This window comes from Choloepus didactylus, chromosome 5, assembly GCF_015220235.1.
Source record: "Choloepus didactylus isolate mChoDid1 chromosome 5, mChoDid1.pri, whole genome shotgun sequence".
NCBI lineage: Eukaryota > Metazoa > Chordata > Mammalia > Pilosa > Megalonychidae > Choloepus > Choloepus didactylus.
The window spans coordinates 18511785-18531180 of NC_051311.1; the positions used below are offsets into that span (position 1 = coordinate 18511785).

Sequence of the window (19396 nt, forward strand, 5' to 3'; positions counted from 1 at the left end):
TGCTGGCTGTGGGTTTTTCATATATGCTCTTTATCATGTTGAGGAAGTTTCCTTCAATTCCTACCTTTTGAAGTGTTTTTATCAAAAACGGATGTTGGATTTTGTCAAATGCTTTTTCAGCATCTATTGAGATGATCAATTGATTTTTCCCTTTTGACTTGTTAATGTGTTGTAATACATTGATTGATTTTCTTATGTTGAACCATCCTTGCATGCCTGGAATGAACCCCACTTGGTCATGGTGTATGATTTTTTTAATGTGTCTTTGGATTCGATTTGCAAGTATTTTGTTGAGGATTTTTGCATCCATATTCATTAGGGAGATTGGCCGGTAGTTTTCCTTTTTTGTAGCATCTTTGCCTAGTTTTGGTATTAGATTGATGTTAGCTTCATAAAATGAGTTAGGTAGTGTTCCATTTTCTTCAATGTTTTGAAAGAGTTTGAGTAAGATTGGTGTCAGTTCTTTCTGGAAAGTTTGGTAGAATTCCCCTGTGAAGCCATCTGGCCCTGGGCATTTATTTGTGGGAAGATTTTTGATGACTGATTGGATCTCTTTGCTTGTGATGGGTTGGTTGAGGTCTTCTATTTCTTCTCTGGTCAGTCTAGGTTGTTCATATGTTTCCAGGAAATTGTCCATTTCCTCTACATTATCCAGTTTGTTGCCATACAGTTGTTCATAGTATCCTCTTATAATTTTTTTAATTCCTTCAGGATCTGCAGTTATGTCACCTTTTTCATTCATTATTTTGTTTATATGGGTCTTCTCTCTTTTTGATTTTGTCAGTCTAGCTAGGGGCTTGTCAATCTTGTTGATCTTCTCAAAGAACCAACTTTTGGTGATATTTATCCTCTCTATTGTTTTTTTGTTCTCTGTGTCATTTATTTCTGCTTTAATCCTTGTTATTTCTTTTCTTGTACTTGGTTTAGGATTGGTTTGCTGTTCATTTTCTAGCTTCTTCAGTTGATCCATTAGTTCTTTGATTTTGGCTCTTTCTTCCTTTTTAATACATGCGTTTAGTGCTATAAATTTCCCCCTTAGCACTGCTTTTGCTGCATCCCATAGGTTTTGGTATGTTGTGTTCTCATTTTCATTCGTCTCTATATATTTAGCAATTTCTCTTGCTATTTCTTCTTTAACCCACTGATTGTTTAGGAGTGTGTTGTTTAACCTCCAGGTATTTGTGAATTTTCTAAGTCTCTGATGGTTATTGACTTCTAATTGTATTCCATTGTGGTCAGAGAATGTGCTTTGAATAATTTCAATCTTTTTAAATTTATTGAGGCTTGTTTTATGTCCCAGCATATGATGTATTCTGGAGAAAGTTCCATGAGCACTAGAAAAGTATGTGTATCCTGGTGATTTGGGATGTAATATACTGTATATGTCTGTTAAACCTAATTCATTTATCAGATTGTTTAGGTTTTCAATTTCCTTATTGGTCTTCTGTCTGGTTGATCTATCTATAGGAGAGAGTGATGTGTTGAAGTCTCCCACAATTATTGTGGAAGCATCAATTGCTTCCTTTAGTTTTGCCAGTGTTTCTCTCATGTATTTTGTGGCACCTTGATTGGGTGCATAGACATTTACGATTGTTATTTCTTCTTGCTGAATTGCCCCTTTTATTAGTATGTAGTGGCCTTCTTTGTCTCTCAAAACATCCCTGCATTTGAAGTCTATTTTATCTGAGATTAATATTGCTACACCTGCTTTCTTTTGGCTGTAGCTTGCATGAAATATTTTTTTCCATCCTTTCACTTTCAGTTTCTTTGTGTCCCTGTGTCTAAGATGAGTCTCTTGTATGCAACATATTGATGGTTCATTTTTTTTTATCCATTCTGCGAATGTATATCTTTTAATTGGGGAGTTTAATCCATTTACATTCAACGTTATAACTGTGAAGGCATTTCTTGAATCAGCCATCTTATCCTTTGGTTTATGTTTGTCATATTTTTCCCCTCTGTCTATTAATATCCTTTATTGTACCCATACTGAGTCTCTTTAGTACTGAACCTTTCTCCAAGTCTCTCTGTCCTGTCTTTGTTTCTCTGTCTGTAGGGCTCCCTTTAGTATCTCCAGTAGGGCAGGTCTCTTGTTAGCAAATTCTCTCAGCATTTGTTTGTCTGTGAAAAATTTAAGCTCTCCCTCAAATTTGAAGGAGAGCTTTGCTGGATAAAGTATTCTTGGCTGGAAATTTTTCTCACTCAGAATTTTAAATATATCGTGCCACTGCCTTCTCGCCTCCATGGTGGCTGCTGAGTAGTCACTACTTAGTCTTATGCTGTTTCCTTTGTATGTGGTGAATTGCTTTTCTCTTGCTGCTTTCAGAACTTGCTCCTTCTCTTCTGTGTTTGACAGTGTGATCAGTATATGTCTCGGAGTGGGTTTATTTGGATTTATTCTATTTGGAGTTCGCTGAGCATTTATGATTTGTGTATTTATGTTGTTTAGAAGATTTGGGAAGTTTTCCCCAACAATTTCTTTGAATACTCTTCCTAGACCTTTACCCTTTTCTTCCCCTTCTGGGACACCAATGAGTCTTATATTCGGACGTTTCATATTATCTATCATATCCCTGAGGTCCATTTATTCCCTAACTTTGCATCATTTTGACTATCTTTCTTTTACCCTAACGGTCGTATGGTAATTTTGGCTGGTTTTCTTTCAGTAGTTTATAGAAGTTATTCCACCATTTTCTAGTTTCCATGTTCTAGAAGACAAATTCAATGCCAATCTGTTTCTGTTTCTTTTTTTTTTTTTTTTTTAACGTGCATATACTGCTTTTATTATTATAATTATAGTTGTTAGTGGAATGAAACAAATAGCTAAAAAGGTTTCAAACAATAGAATACATATTTGGGTAAGTTATGACACAACTTTTTGAGTACTCAGACAATAAAAATGTTATATTTTTGCACCCACTGCAAACATAAAGTTAAACAATTAATGAAATCAGGGGTCCTAAAAGTTAAAAAGGGCCTCAAAGATATTCACTATCTTTTAAATTTTAGACAAAGGAGTTGAGAAGGGAAAAAACCCAACATATACACCATGATAATAGTCTTTTTTTTTCTTTAATCACCTCCAATTTTAACTCTTTTCTAAAAGCATCAAGGGCACTAAGACCCCTTATTGTAGATTATGTATCATCTCCTCTTTGGCAATGAGGTGTGTAGTTTTGTTAACCAGAGACATCAATGAGTTCAGTTTCTGAGACCAGTCATTTAATAAATTATTTGGATCCTTGGGTCTCTGGAAGTTGATAATTCCTGCCAACCTGTCTACTTTAGCAAAGATGGTCTTGTTAACTACTAAATTTGAGAGAAAAGCCTCTGATTCATCAACAGATAGATCCAGAAGTTGTGCCATCCTCTTCATTGTTATCCTCGTGTAATACTTGGCCATTATTCTAATATTATGTTCAACAACTCTGTTCTTCAAGTCTTTCCACCTTTTTTCACCTTCCTCTGTATAACCAAAAACATCAGTGGCTGGACTCTCAAGAGAACCTTCTCTTAATTCCATTCCATAATCCTCAACAAGTGTAGACCAACGCATCAACTCCATTGTGGTAAAAAGCTTTAAAAGATCCTTGTATTTAGGAATTTCTTCTAACTTCTTGTCACTGCTTATTCGGTGAACCAAATCTGATTGTTCATTGTCAAAAGGAGCCAAGATAACATAGAGAACAACACTTTTCAGAGCCTGCTGCCACTTTTCACTTTCTGCCTGTATACAGGGAGTATCATATATTGCTCTGTAGTGCTTACAAATAGACAAATAGGATCCCTCATGTTGATCCAGCTGAATCATTAAATTATAATATTTCAACTTTAATTTCTCTGTATTTTCTTCCTGGAAAAATTTGGTGTTAATTTTCTTGCTGATGATTTGTGTACGAATGTAATCCTTCACAGCTAGGCAAAGCCTCATTTGCTCCAAAATAAACTCCACTCGCTCTTTCTTTTCCATTGACCCATAGGTTTCCACCTGTAACTCTTGTAAAATGGAGGCTGCCTCTTTCACATCACCATTTTGTTCTTTTATAGTTGCTAATGTTTTAGTCAGTCGAGCACGCTCAATTTCAACATAGATCTTTCCTTCTGTAACCATTCGTAGAGTATCAATTAATCGAAGTTTGACTGGGAGGTCTGTGATTTCTTCAACATAAGTACAGCACTGTTGAACCATTTTTGCAACAGCTTGTTTTAACTGACTCCGCCGTTTTGACAAAAGCATAATGTTTTCATTAAGTAAATCCCATTCTTTAGCCTCATAGCACATCTTCACTACTGCAACTAAGATACGGGATGTAGACACCATATCAGAAGCAGTACAGGTCTGTTTTTCCAAAGAGAGAAGGGTTTCAATGACTTCTTGAAGTCTTCCTTCCTTGGCCAGCTTCTCGCATTCGGGCAGGCGCTGATCCACAGTGGCGCTATAGTCCACCTCCATCTTGACGATGCGCCCGTCGGCCCGCTCCGAACCACCTTCCGCCATGGTCCCTGCCTGAACGTCCCTTCTGTTTCTGTTTCTTTTTAAATAAAAAGTTCCTTCTGCCCAGGGTCTGAAAGATTTTTCTCTTTTTCCTTGGAATTCTAGAATTTTTAGTAATTAGTAATGTTAGTAATTCAGTCTAGATGTGGTAAACTTGTTCATTTTAAGACTCAGGTCTTTCTTTAGCATGCAGGAATTTTAAATTATTTAATTATCACTTCTCCTCTACTTAGTTCTTTCGTCTTTCTGCAAATTTTATTATTCACATGTAAACTCTTCTGTATCTTCCCTTCAAGTATTTTATCTATTCCTTTCAATATGTCCATCTGTTTGCAATTTTTCTTTCACTGCATCTTTTGGACCACTAATTCAGATTTTCATCATTATTTTTCAGTCCATGCATTGAAATTTAAAACTCAAAGTCTGTGTTTCTTATTTCTACAAAGCATTTTTATTTTTATGCTGTAACTGAGTCTTTTCAATTGATTTGTGATTGCTTTTTGGTTTATGTTGTTGAATGTGGCCTTTAATCCTTGCTTTTCACGAGGTAGTCCCCTCCAGGTGGTTGTAACTGTCCTTTGCTTGCCCAGGGCTCTATTACCTGGTCCATGATCAGCTAACAGGATACTTTCAGCAATTGCACAAGCCATGAAAGGCCCAACTCTCTGCCCCTGAGGGAGGTGATGTGCCAGCTGGCAAGTTGAGGGGGAACTGGGAAAGCATTTCTGCCCCCAGTCGTCTCCTCAGCTGCCCCCAGTCTCCTGTCCAGACTCAGGGCCAGGTGCTCTCCCAGCCTCCTCAGCATTAGGTCCTTGTTGCGCCCAGCCTAGGGGACAGCAAGTCCACAGGTCTTCTCCAGAGATGGTCAAGCCCTTCCAGAGAGAGTGCCCTGGTCGTACCCGAGCTCCCGACGGCTGGTCCTCAACTCCCACCGTCCCCGGAGGGGAACACAGTTCTACACTGGAGCCGTGTTTTGGTCTTTCCCCTTGGCAGAGCAGGAACCCTCCAAGCTTTACCTGCCTGCTGGCCCAGCTTCTGCTGTCCTCGGGAAAGGGAGTTGGTAGTTGAAAAGGAGTTAGGAAGGAAATGCCATCGTCCCATTGGTGTCAGTTAATTACAAACAACCATGACCAGTTCCATGAAAGGACCTTTCTTTGTCTTCAGGGAGAAAAGAGAAATATTTAGAGCAGTATTTGTTATTGGTACTGTGGAGCCTGAATCTATGAGAAGGCAAATATTATTTATCAAACATTTAAAATAGCATGCTATGCATAGTGCTCGGAAATTTTGGATAAGTTATTTCATTTAATCCTCATAACAACCCTACTATTATTGTTCATTGAGAGATAGTTAGTAACATGCTTAGGGTCAGATGCTTCAGGCAGCTACTGGTAGACTGGAATTATTAAATGCCTTCGGGTCTGGGGACAGAATGGAGCCTTTCTAACAAGCTAGCCCTTGCAAGTTTAGCTCCTGCAGCTCAAGGCTTCCAAAATGCTGTCACCCTACTTGGAGGGAGAAATCATCATGTCCCAAAACAGAGTAAAAAAAATCACACCAGTATTTGAATGCATAGGTTACCTACAAAAAATACCTGTTCGCCAGAACTCAAATCAGCAAAGGGAAATAAAGATCTATGGTGGGGCTTCATGGAAGAAGTCTGTTTTCCAAAGCCCTTCTCGTCCTCACTCTCAGGTCCTCTGGCCCAGTCTCCAGGGCTTACCCTCCCACTCTGAGGGTCCCTCAGACTGCCTCCTTCCACCCAGAGCAGGAGTTGTGGCCTGTCCCCTGCAGGGCACTGAATGGTGTCTTGCTGGCTCGACCAGTAGAAAAGCAGAGGCATGGAGAGACATGAGCCCACCCAGAAAACCAATTTGCATAATAACCAGAAACTTTGATACCTTAAACCCAAAGGATTCTTCAGTAGAGAAATTTTAGACACTAAGGTAAGGGTGATTTTTGGAAGATATTTTTGGTCTAAGATTTTCCAGATCCCTCAGCTGATAGCAGAATAATAGGCTGGCATCTGTACTTCTTTCTGGAGAGCACATTTTCTGTGGCCCGAACAATGTCAGCCTAGAATCAGGAAACAGGTTGCCCTTAGTTCTCTTTCTTGTGGAAAAGGCAAGGTAGCATTTGTTGCTTTGAGTCTCTCTCACATATCAAATTCCTCTAGGGATTCTGGAGATTCCTTTTCCTTGGCTCACAGAGTGGATACCAAGAGCATCTAACTTGGGAAACTGATGCTTCCCTGGGTATTTCTGCTACATGTTAAAGAAAATGCTATTTTATTTAAGCCAAAAGAAACATAGTTGGGGTCTGGATTCAAAAGCAAATCTTTCAAGAACTCATCTTTTGCTCTTAGTTATTAGACGCAACTTATGAGCTTCTTGAGAAGTGACTGAACAGTTGATCAGGTTCTAACAATTGGCACTTCCCAGTGGGACTTTAGAGAGCTAAAGTGTGCACCATTTTAGAAAATGGTTTGGAAACCTTCATAAATGAGGAATGTTTGGCTTGCAGGAAAAAAGTTGTGAAGAATTACCATGTAGCAGGGGGCTCAAATTTGTTCTCTGCTGCTCCAGAAAACAAACTAGAACCAAGGGTGGGCATGGGCATGAGGCATAAAGGGGAGCTAGGAAGAGAAGAGGTCTGTGGAAAAATGCTGGAACCAGGGAATGGCAAAACTGATGCAGCTGCAGAGACTGACTCCAACGAGGGCTTCTAGGCAGCCCAAAGCCCAGCGTCCGAGAATGTACTAAATTCAGCATGATTTGGCAATCATTAGGACTAGGCACTCCAACCCAGTGGGCAGGGCATAACAGCAAGGGATGGCAGGCAGCATTTCAAAGGTCCTTCCTCAAAGTACCGTAACAACTGGTGTGTGTACGTGTGTGTGTAACATGACAGGAAGACGGCATGGTATCAGCAATCTACCACCACCTGGGGTTCTAGACAAGGCCTTGGTCTTAGAGGGAAGCTGGAAAACCAAAAAGAAGGCCCAGCTCAGAGGACTTGGGCAGTTGTGTGGAGAAAATTGCTCTATGGTGTTTCATGGGAACACAGGCTCAGAAACAACAGAGGCTCCCAGCAAATGACTGCTTTATTTTTTTTATTTTTTATTTTTTTTTATTAAATTCAGTTTTATAGAAATACGTTCAAACACCATACAATCATCCATGGTATACAATCAACTGTCCACAGTATGATAACATAGTTATGCGTTCATCACCACAATCTATCTCTGAACATTTTCCTTACATCAGAAAGAACCAGAACAAGAATAAAAAATAAAAGTGAAAAAAGAACACCCAAATCATCCCCCCCATCCCACCCCATTTGTCCTTTAGTTTTTATCCCCATTTTTCTTCTACTCATCCATACACTAGAGAAAGGGAGTGTGATCCACAAGGTCTTCACAATCGCACTGTCACCCCTTGTAATCTACATTATTATATAATCGAATGACTGCCTTATTGCTTGCACAGCACAAAGGATCCAAAAGAAAAGGGGAAAAAGATCTCAGCTTGGCCAGTCCCCTGGGGACGCCAACTGCTCAGGTGAGGGTCAGTGGTTGGCAGCACACACACACCTGGCTTCATGTCAGAGACGACAGACACCTGCACTGAGTGAAGGAGGCGCTTTTATACACTCCAGGGGGAGGGGCTCTGCCAATGAGCAACCTTTGTGTCCTGTCAAGCAGCTGGGACAGGTTAAAATTTAACATCTCTCCCAGCTGCCTGTGGTCTCTTGCTAAATAGAAACATACCAAACACCCGCATGCAAACAAACAAGCAAATGATTAAACACTCTGGACTTAACCTGAGTTTTTTCTCTTTGGGAATTTATTTATAGGGTGTGCCTTCCTTCATATGCAGACATATTCACTATTAGCAGAGGTCTTTGAATAGTTTTTATGGCAGGTCATGGATTCACTTAGAGTCTTCCTCATTTTCTCCTGGTATGTGTGATCAATAGTGTGCATTTGCAGTATAATGCAGTAGGGCTAAAAGTGAAGACAGTGTCCAGGAAACAATGAAGTTACAGGCTCACATTGGATTGAATACAGGATTTAAGAACAATCTTCTATCTCCAAATGAGCAAACAACCATACCTGTGCATAGACACTGGCTTTTTGTTTATGTATATATTCTTTATCTTGTTGATGGTGATTCTTTGACAACAAACATCTCCAAAGCAAGTATTAATCGAGCCATACAGGGTAACTTTGCCTAGCTACTAACAATGGAGAAGAAAACAGTAATGAATAAACAAAAAATTCTTCCTTTTTATTCTTTTCCACAAGTTGGTTCCTGTTTCTTCTTTTGCTAATAAATGGTATCTTTAAACTTGCCAGGAGGAGAATGCAAAACATCTATACCTCTTTCCTTCAAGGGCAGGGCTTGACAAAGATTTGTGAATATAAGAAATAATCCTAAGGCAGATTTAATTTTGATTCAATTACACTACTTCTGTAAATATGACCTAGCCTCAAAGTGGGGTGAGCAAAACCACCCACTGAATATAGGAAAACAAATCTTAGAATGCATATAAATGACAAAATAAATTCTCATCCCTTTTACTTCCTGTTTTTATGATTTAAAATATATGTATTTGTGTGGTAGTAAATGTTTATTACTCCCTAGTGACATTTAACCTAACATTGTTAATTCATGGGTTAAAGATTCAGAAAAATGTGAATGGATCAAACCATTGTCTGATAGGTTTCTCACATTCAGGATTGGTCATCTGTGCAGTAGACATTCAGACTTGTTTAACCAACTGCCTGCTCCACTTGGATATCTCAAAAGCACATCAAGCGGAACGTATCTAAAACCAAGCTCATTATCTCCCTTCTCCACTCTGGCCCTCTTCCAGGGTTCTCCAGCTCCCTGAATGACATTAGTTGTGAAAGCCAAAAATCTAGGTGTCATCCTTGATTCATTCCTTTGCTCAGTCACCCAAACCCGATCCATTATTGTCATGTCAATTTTATCTACTTTATCCCTCTGGAGGTCTCCTCATTACCACACTACTGCCAAAGCCTCCTAGCTCATCTCACTCTATCCATCATTAGCCCTCTAGAGTTCATTCCTCACAATAACACTTTATCCATTTTCTACTAAAATTTGAAAATATTTCTGAGAAATAGTTCACCAACACCATAGGAAAATTATGTAACAAATTTGTACACAATATAAAGCATAATAAAACGAATATACATGTATCCACCATCCAACTTAAGGAAACATGATCATCAATTATTTCTTTTAATGCAAATATAATTAAATCATTCCTTGCTTAAAATCAACATAATTCAGCCATGCTGGTATTTTCATTCCTAGTTTGTGGTTGCTGCTTCTTTACCTCAGGATGTCTGTTATTCCTCTTAAGACTACTCCTTCTACCTTCATTCTCTTTGCCTTTTTACTGTCTCTTGTGCAATCTTCCTCATAGTACCCAGGATTGTCCTTTATAAGCACTTATCACATTTGGAATGGTACATTTATAACTGGATGTCACAGAATAAAAGCTCCCTATGGGCACAACCATCTTTTCACCCTAGTTCCTTTTTTTTCTTTTTTTTTTTTAATTGGAGCAGTTGTAGGTTTACAGAAAATTCATGCTGAAAGTACAGAATTCCCATACACCCCCCCATCAGTTTTCCCTATTAACATTTTGCATTAGCATGGTACCTTTGTTATAATTGATGAAACTATGTTATGGTAATTATGCTGTTAACTTTAGCCCACAGGTTCACATTAGAGTTGATTCTTTGTTATACAGCTCTATGGGTGTTTTTGTGTTTTTTTTTTTTGCATGTGATAATATATATACAACCTAAAATCCTCCTTTTAAACCATTTTTTTTTAAATCTTCATTTTATTGAGATATATTCACATACCACGCAGTCATACAAAACAAATCGTACATTCGATAGTTCACAGTACCATTACATAGTTGTACATTCATCACCTAAATCAATCCCTGACACCTTCATTAGCACACACACAAAAATAACAAGAATAATAATTAAAGTGAAAAAGAGCAATTGAAGTAAAAAAGAACCCTGGGTACCTTTGTCTGTTTGTTTGTTTGTTTCCTTCCCCTATTTTTCTACTCATCCATCCATAAACTAGACAAAGTGGAGTGTGGTCCTTATGGCTTTCCCAATCCTATTGTCACCCCTCATAAGCTACATTTTTATACAATTGTCTTCGAGATTCATGGGTTCTGGGTTGTAGTTTGATAGTTTCAGGTATCCACCACCAGCTACCCCAATACTTTTTTTTTTTTTTAAATCTTCATTTTATTGAGATATATTCACATACCACGCAGTCATACAAAACAAATCGTACATTTGATTTTTCACAGTACCATTACATAGTTGTACATTCATCACCTAAATCAATCCCTGACACCTTCATTAGCACACACACAAAAATAACAAGAATAATAATTAGAGTGAAAAAGAGCAATTGAAGTAAAAAAGAACACTGGGTACCTTTGTCTGTTTGTTTCCTTCCCCTATTTTTCTACTCATCCATCCATAAACTAGACAAAGTGGAGTGTGGTCTTTATGGCTTTCCCAATCCCATTGTCACCCCTCATAAGCTACATTTTTATACAACTGTCTTTGAGATTCATGGGTTCTGGGTTGTAGTTTGATAGTTTCAGGTATCCACCACCAGCTATCCCAATTCTTTAGAACCTAAAAAGGGTTGTCTAAAGTGTGCGTAAGAGTGCCCACCAGAGTGACCTCTCGGCTCCTTTTGGAATCTCTCTGCTACTGAAGCTTATTTCATTTCCTTTCACATTCCCCTTTTGGTCAAGAAGATGTTCTCCGTCCCACGATGCCAGGTCTACATTCCTCCCCGGGAGTCATATTCCACGTTGCCAGGGAGATTCACTCCCCTGGGTGTCTGATCCCACGTAGGGGGGAGGGCAGTGATTTCACCTTTCAAGTTGGCTTAGCTAGAGAGAGAGGGTCACATCTGAGCAACAAAGAGGCATTCGGGAGGAGGCTCTTAGGCACAATTATAGGGAGGCCTAGCCTCTCCTTTGCAGCAACCGTCTTCCCAACGGTAAAACCTTTGTGGTTTTTTTTGCATGTGATAATATATATACAACCTAAAATCCTCCTTTTAAACCATTTTTAAATATACAATTCAGTGGTATCAATTACATTCACAAAGTTTTGCCTCCATCACCATCATCCATGGCCCAAACTTTTCCATCACCCCAAACAGAAACTCCGAACCAATTAAGCATTAACTCCCCATTCTCCTCCCCAACTCAGCACCTGGTAACCTGCATTTCATTTTCTGATTTTATGAATTTGCATATTCTGCTTGTTTAAGAAAGATCACACAGTATCTATCCACTTGGATCTGGCTTATCTCACTTGACATGATGTCTTCAAGCTTCATCCAGGTTGTAGCATGCATCAGAACTTCATTCCTTTTTATGGCTGAATAATATTCCATTGTATGTATATACCACATTTTGTTTATCCATTCATCTGTTGGATACTTGGGTTGCTTACACCTTTTGACAATTCTGAATAATGCTATTATGAACATCAATGTGCAAGGATCTGTTCAAGTCCCTTTGAACTTAAAAGTGGGATTGCCAGGTCATGTGGTAATTCTATACGTAACTTCCTGAGGAATCGTCAGACTGTTTCCACAGTAGCTGTACCACTTTACGTTCCCACCAACAATGTACAAGTGTTCTGGTTTCTCCACATCCTCTCCAAACTTATGATTTTTTTAATAGTAACCATGCTAGTGGGTGTGAGATGTTATTTAATTATCTCATTTGCATTTCCCTGTTGGTTAATGACGTTGAGCCTCTTTTCATGTATCTGCTGGCCATATGAATTTCTTCTTTGGAGTAATGTCTATACAGTCTTGTGCCCATTTTTTAAATTCAATTTTATTGAGATATATTCACATACTATACAATCATCCGAAGTATATAATTGTTTACAGTACCATCATATAGTTGTGCATTCATCATCCCAATCTATTTTTTGAACATTTTCCTTGTACCAGAAAAAGTGAAAATAAGAATAAAAAATAAAAGAACACTCAAAACACCCCCCCCCACAACCCTATTTTTCATTTAGTTTTTAGTCCCCATTTTTCTACTCATCCATCCATACACTGGTTAAAGGGAGTATGATCCACAAGGCTTTCACAATCACACTGTCACTTCTTGTAAGCTACATTGCTATACAATCATCTTCAAGAGTCAAGGCTACTGGGTTGCAGTTTGATAGTTTCAGGTATTTACTTCTAGCTATTCCAATGCATTAAAATCTAAAAAGGGTTATCTATATTGTGCATAAGAATGTCCACCAGAGTGACTTCTTGACTCCATTCGGAATCTCTCAGCCACTGAAACTTTATTTTGTTTCATTTTGCATTTGTGCCCATTTTTTTTTTAAAATTCAGTTTTATTGAAATATATTCACATACCATACAATCATCCATGGCATACAATCAACTGTTCACAGTACAATCATATAGTTACGCATTCATCACCACAATCTATTTCTGAATATTTTCCTTACATCAGATGGAATCAGAATAAGAGTAAAAAATAAAAGTAAAAAAAGAACACCCAAACCATCCCCCCATCCCACCCTATTTGTCATTTAGTTTTTGTCCCCATTTTTCTACTCATCCATCCATACACTAGATAAAGGGAGTGTGATCCACAAGGTTTTCACAATCACACGGTCACCCCTTGTAATCTACATTATTATACAATCATCTTCAGAAGTCCAGATACTGCATTGGAGTTTGGTAGTTTCAAGTATTTACTTCTAGTTATTCCAATACATTAAAACCTAGGAGGTGTTATTTATATAGTGCATAAGAATGTCCACCAGAGTGACCTCTCGACTCCATCTGAAATCTCTCAGCCACTGAAAGCATTTCGTCTCATTTTGCATCCCCTTTTTGGTCAAGAAGATATTCTCAATCGCATGGTGCCGGGTCCATATTCATCCTCGGGAGTCATATCCCACATTGGCAGGGAGATTTACACCCCTGGGAGTTGGGTCCCACATAGTGGGGAGGGTAGTGAGTTCACCTGCCAAGGTGGCTCAGTTAGAGAGAGAGAGGACCACATCTGAGCAACAAAGAGGTACCCAGGGAGACTCTTAGGCACAATTATTTGCAAGTTTAGCCTCTCCTTTGCAGTAACAAGCTTCATAAGGGCAAGTCCCATGATAGAGGGCTCAGCACATTAAACCGCCAGTCCCAATGTTTGTGACACCACCATCAGTCCAGGTGAGGAAGTCCAACACTTCTGCACCTTCCCCCAGCTCCTCGGGGTGGCGGGGGGAGGCTGTAAATATATTTTTTATTCTCTGCCCAAATTACTTTGGGATGTGTCACTATTTCACTCTAACCTATACTAACCTACCGTATATCACTTCCTATTCAAAGTTCCATGTAATTGTGGTGTTTGAACAAATCGACTGTAGAGTTACATTGTTTAGAAAATATAGATCCTACACCAAATATACATCTCTTCCCTTGGTCTCACATGGAAGTTGACATTTTAAAACACAGTCAGTTTCAACCTTTACCCTTTGGCCCAGTTTCCCCTAGTCTTAACCAGATCTGCTTCATTCATAACACTAATTGAAGTCTGGGCTCTTTTACAGCTTTTTCTTTTTTAACAGTTGCTGCATGCACTAATACTGACATTCATTATCTGCTGAGCTCTAACTCTGAGTTTCAGGTGTCGCAGAGATACACATTGTTCCAGAGACCAATCAGGTTATACACTAAGGGATCAGCATGTCAAAGTTTAGAGATGGGCATTACAATTCAGGAATAGAGTTAACTGCTATAAGAGCTTACATTCTAGGGACGATTACAATAATCATGTCTGTCTGTGCCCATTTTTAAGTTGGGTTGTTTGGTTTTCATCATTAAGCTGCAGGATATCCTTCACTGGATACGTGGTTTCCAAATATTTTCTCCTATTCTGTAGGCTGTCTTTCTACTGTAATAATAAAGTCCTTGGATGCACAGTTTTTAATTTGGTAAAGTGCCATTTTATTTTTACTTTTGTTGCTCCTGTTTTCAATGTAAAATCTAATAAACCATTGCCTAACACGAGGTCATCAAAATGCTCCCATATTGTTTTCTTCTAAGAGTTTTATAGTTTTAGTTCTTATATTTAGCGCTTTGATCCACTTTGAGTTGTTTTTGTACATGGTGTGAAGTAGGGATCCTCCTTCATTCTTTTGCATATGGATATCCAGTTTTCCCAGCACCATTTGTTGAAGAGACTATTCTTTCTCAATTGAGTGGTCTTGGCAACCTTGTCAAAAATCATTTGGCCATAGATGTGAGGGTTTATTTCTGAACTCTCAATTTAATTCCATTGGTCCATGTGTCTGTCCTTGCTGTTTTGGTTACTGTAGCTTTGTAGTAAGTTTCAAAATGGGGAAGTGTAAGTCCTCCAACTTTGCTCTTCTTCAAAATGGTTTTGGCCATTCAGAGCCATTTGCCTTTCCAAATGAATTTGATGGTTGGCTTTTCCATTTCTGCAAAGAAGTCTGTTGCAATTTTGATTGGAATTGTGTTAAACATTTATATAGTTTTTTGTAGAATTGACACCTTAACAAGTCTTCCAATCCATGAACATGGGAATGTCCTTTCATTTATTTAGATCTTCTTTTTTTCAGCAATGTAATGTAGTTTTACATGTACATGTCCTTTACATCTTTGGCTAAATTTATTTCTAGATATTTGTTTTATACTGTAAATGGAATTTTTTTAAATTTTCCCTTCGGATTGTTCATTACTAGTGTATAGAAACACCACTGATTGTTGTGTGTTGATCTTGTATCCCACCATTTTGCTGAATTGGTTTATTAGTTCTAGTAGCTTCATTTTGAATTTTCAGGATTATCTATGTATTGGATTTTTTGCTCCTCATTGCAGCCCTTTTGCTCAGCATAATACACTGGCACCAATAGTCTGTTGGATGAAGAAAGGAAGAGGAATTGCCTGAATTGTGTGGGGGAAAAAGGAAAATCACTTAGAATTTCCTGGGTATTACAGTCATTGCATATCATTTCTCCCTATTAGTGAATCCTACTTTGAATGAATTCTGGCCTAGGAAGTTGAATGTCTCATATAAGACTTGCTAACTTAATTGCTTTGGCCTTAGATATGCTTCATCAACAGAGCAATCTTTAACCATTAAGTCTCACCATATTAATTTATACTCATTTAGCTACAGCCTATGTGCAATAGCCGTTAGGGCTAGTATTTTTAAAATTTCCATCTTTACTTTGCATTTGCTCAACCAAAAATCTGTCTTAGGAACAAAAAATTGAGTGGAATAAAGTATACACTTCTACTCTATAGCTCAAATTTTTAAACTGGTAACATGTTGAAATATATACACTAATAAATGTTCTATAGGTGTACATATGAAAATAATATATTAAATTCACAAATACCTTTTGCCATGAATTAGCTGTGGGCCAAACCCTTTAATCATGAATATTTGCAATTATCTTAAATAAATAACAAGAAACTAAAATATGAAATGTATTATCATACATCATTTAACTAGAAATAGAAATTTCTACTCTGAAGCGAGGAAAAGTTGTTCTTTCTGTATAAAATGAAGTTAACTCTGTCTGTCTTACAGGGTATGCTATATATATATAGACTACATTTATTAGGTCCACAATTTGACTGGGATTTAAATTCAGGTTCTGCAACTTATAGCAATGACCCCTGGAAGTTTCTTGACTTAGTTTCTTGACTATGAAAGAGAGGAACATTGCCTACCTAACAAGATTATCTGAAGATTAAACAAATAACATTGTGGAAGCCTAATTTGCACTCATATAATTTACACTTAGTAAAGGTTAAAATGAAGAGAAATTTTATAGCTTTGTAGCATATACAGGTTATAAAATTCTATAAGGAAAAATAGTTATAAACAAAACACAAACCCAAGTGTCCATTTTCTGTTTATATTAAGGCAAATTATCATAAAATATTATATGATAAATCTGGAATAAACCTGCACCTAAAGTATCAATTAAAATACTGAGTTTCAAAGGGAAAGGATAAATTGTTCACAAAGGCTGCATATCGTCTGGCTGTAAAATATTGTCACTGATTCATACTTGTTAATTGTCTTGTTATTGATTTTTTTAAAACTTGGGATATTTGCTCACATTATTTTTGTTTTCAAAGATAAAGCATAGAGAACCCATTCCTCTTTTTCCTCCTTTTCCTTTTGTAGCTCTGACCATTTTTACTCACAAGCACTTCAGTTTGCCTAACAGGGCCTGCCAGGTTATTATTACCTGAATGTTTGCTATGGACTCTCAATGGTGACTTCAACTGCCTAATCCAATTTACAAAATTGCAACTCTTCCCTTCATTCTCTTTAGGGGAAGGTGTGTGCTAAAAATTCTAAACACTACTTCTTTTCTGGATGGTGATTATGTTAAATGTATATGTCTCTTTTTCTTCTTTATTTACAAGCACTTCCTGTGTTTCATTTCAGGTAAAATGGGGAAAAGATGTGAAGAAAATTCTTGTCAGTCATTTCTATATTCCTCAGCACAAGTATTTTGTCCATTTTTAATATAATATACTTTCTTGACAATTAGATACTATGATTTAACATTCATAAATATTTAAGAAAAAAAGGAATCAATTTGGAAAACATTATTAACAAGTTATCAAAACAAGGGTTTGTTTTTGACAGTGAATGTACAATAGTCTCTGGTATGCTTTGCCATTATTTCCTCTCTAGAAAGGAAGGAAAAATGAGAAATACAGTAAAAGTTATTAAATACCAGATTTTTAAAACTTATGGGCATTAGAAAAAGTGCTATCTAACAAACCTACTGTAAAAGCCATTTTTGCAACAATAAGGGAAAACCGAATATGGAACCATGGGTTAGATGATATGTAATTATTTATTTTTTAGGTGTGATGATGTCATTGTGGTTATGTTCTAATTTTTATTTTTTAAAGGTATTTTCTGTTAGAGATAATAAAAGTGAAATAATTTGTTTGGGATATGCTATAAAATATTCCAAGTTAAAAAAAAGGCACATGCACATGTGTGTGTGTGTGTGTAGTGGGGTAGATATATCAATATATAAAATAAACAAAATAATAGAATTTCATGCCTCTATGTAAGTGGCATCTAGTGTAATACATTATGCAGGCAGAAAAAAAAAATGGTGTGCTAAACACACCTGTGACAGGTGAAATTGAGTCTGGTTTCTAAGTGTTCAAGGCAGAAAGATATAAAAGATGTAAGGATAATAGGGAGGGAGTATGGAAGAAAAACACTGCTATCACAGGATCTCATGGCAAGGTAAAAAGGAAAGACAAATTAATAATTCTATTTTTGAACTAATATATTAGACAACTTTTGGGTGAAAGGCTCTTTCTATTGCCAAGCTTGAGGTCACTAAATATTCTCCTACTTTGTTTCTTTGGTGTGGTACATCACCAGAAATGCTTGATGGAATTAAATCCTCAATATTCAAAACAGTCATACCCAATACAGTTCTAATCCTTAAAAATAAAGCATTCCTTATGCTGAATGAATTTTTTTATGCATTCAAGAACAATAACCTACATGCAGGATTTAAGCAGGAGTACAAGTGAATTAAGTCATTCAGATAAAAATGCAACTACAGCTGCACTAGCTGCCTTGATGACCCATAAACACTTATATACATTATTTCATGGCCAACCTGACACTCCATCCACATAAAAAAAAGGCGCACTATTTCTTAATTTTTTTTATTTGACAAGCAGCAATATCATGTTTGTCATTTTAATGTAGATACAATTATTAGGTTATCTGTCTTATTACAATATTTAGGTCTTTTAATTTTATGTCCTTTAAAATACATTAAAAAAAAACACATCAACTGCAAACGTGAGGGGGAGAAAAAGCATGGTATCCAACCAAATTTCCACATTTCAGCAATACTTCACTCATTCTTTTAATAAAGTTTTAAGAAATGTCATAATGACATGAGCTTGAAATTATCTAGAGGCATTTTCTTTGATGCTCATGACGTGGCACTGGTGATGTTGTAAACAGCAGAAAAACAGGGGCTGCCAAATAACCAAATTATGGAGGCACAGGCCTGCGTTTTCCCACAGGAACACACCAAATGGTGATGGCAATGATCTTCTTACACCCAGACTTGGAGGACAGCAACATCACGCTACATAACTGTATTCATCTGCTGACGCTTGGCTGCGTTCGATGTACTGTTTGTCTATCAGAACTTCAATACATTTCTTAATCATGCTGATACTTGGATTAAACCTGGCTCTTGACTGGCTAATCACCTGTGCAAGAGAGAAACCAATGTCAAACTACTGTCAAGTACTTAGCTATAAGTAATTATTTTTAATCAATCAACTATAATGTGTCTCAAATTTACTGAAGTTTCAACAAATAGACCTAATCCACAGAGGAAAGAGATGTTCAAAACAGTTATGAAATTAGAGTAAGTTGAATAAGAGTACCCTAATTGGGTGAACATGATAGATTGAGTACTACGAACAATATTAAATTTTTAAAACTGAACAGGGTAGTGCAGAGGTGGCAAAGGAAAACATAAATCTATCAATTGTGACAGGATGGCCAAAATAATTTTTTATGCCAAGTATGGAAAAAGCTTAACATTTAGGTTGAGAAGGAATTAAATGCAGAACACAGACATAGAAAAATCTAATAATATTAATAATTAAATAAAATTATAAACTAATTAACCTAAATTGTCATACACACCCCTAAGTCTCCACTGACCCCCTACCCAACTATTAGCTCATGATTCAAGAAAGTTTCCCCAAACATCCCCAG

The 19396-nt window shown here is 37.3% G+C and overlaps 2 protein-coding genes across 5 annotated transcripts in view; both read right to left on the minus strand.

Moving 5' to 3' along the window:
* Positions 1-2771: 2771 nt before the first annotated feature.
* On the minus strand, positions 2772-4498 carry LOC119533815 (26S proteasome non-ATPase regulatory subunit 12-like). Its single transcript, XM_037835618.1, has one exon. The coding sequence runs from the start codon at positions 4496-4498 to the stop codon at positions 3128-3130; it is 1371 nt and encodes a 456-aa protein (XP_037691546.1). The 3' UTR covers positions 2772-3127.
* A 13804-nt stretch (positions 4499-18302) lies between these two features.
* The window catches only part of CUL2 (cullin 2), a 104539-nt gene continuing 103445 nt past the window's right edge, over positions 18303-19396 (minus strand). For all 4 annotated transcript variants that reach the window (XM_037835616.1, XM_037835614.1, XM_037835613.1 and 1 more), the window contains exon 21: positions 18303-18879. In XM_037835616.1, the coding sequence (XP_037691544.1) occupies positions 18748-18879 (132 nt within the window). In that variant the 3' untranslated portion in view covers positions 18303-18747. The remainder of the gene's footprint in view (positions 18880-19396) is intronic.

Excerpts from the sequence above, each read along its gene's own strand:
- LOC119533815 (XM_037835618.1), bottom strand. The coding sequence starts at position 4,498 with ATGGCGGAAGGTGGTTCGGAGCGGGCCGACGGGCGCATCGTCAAGATG.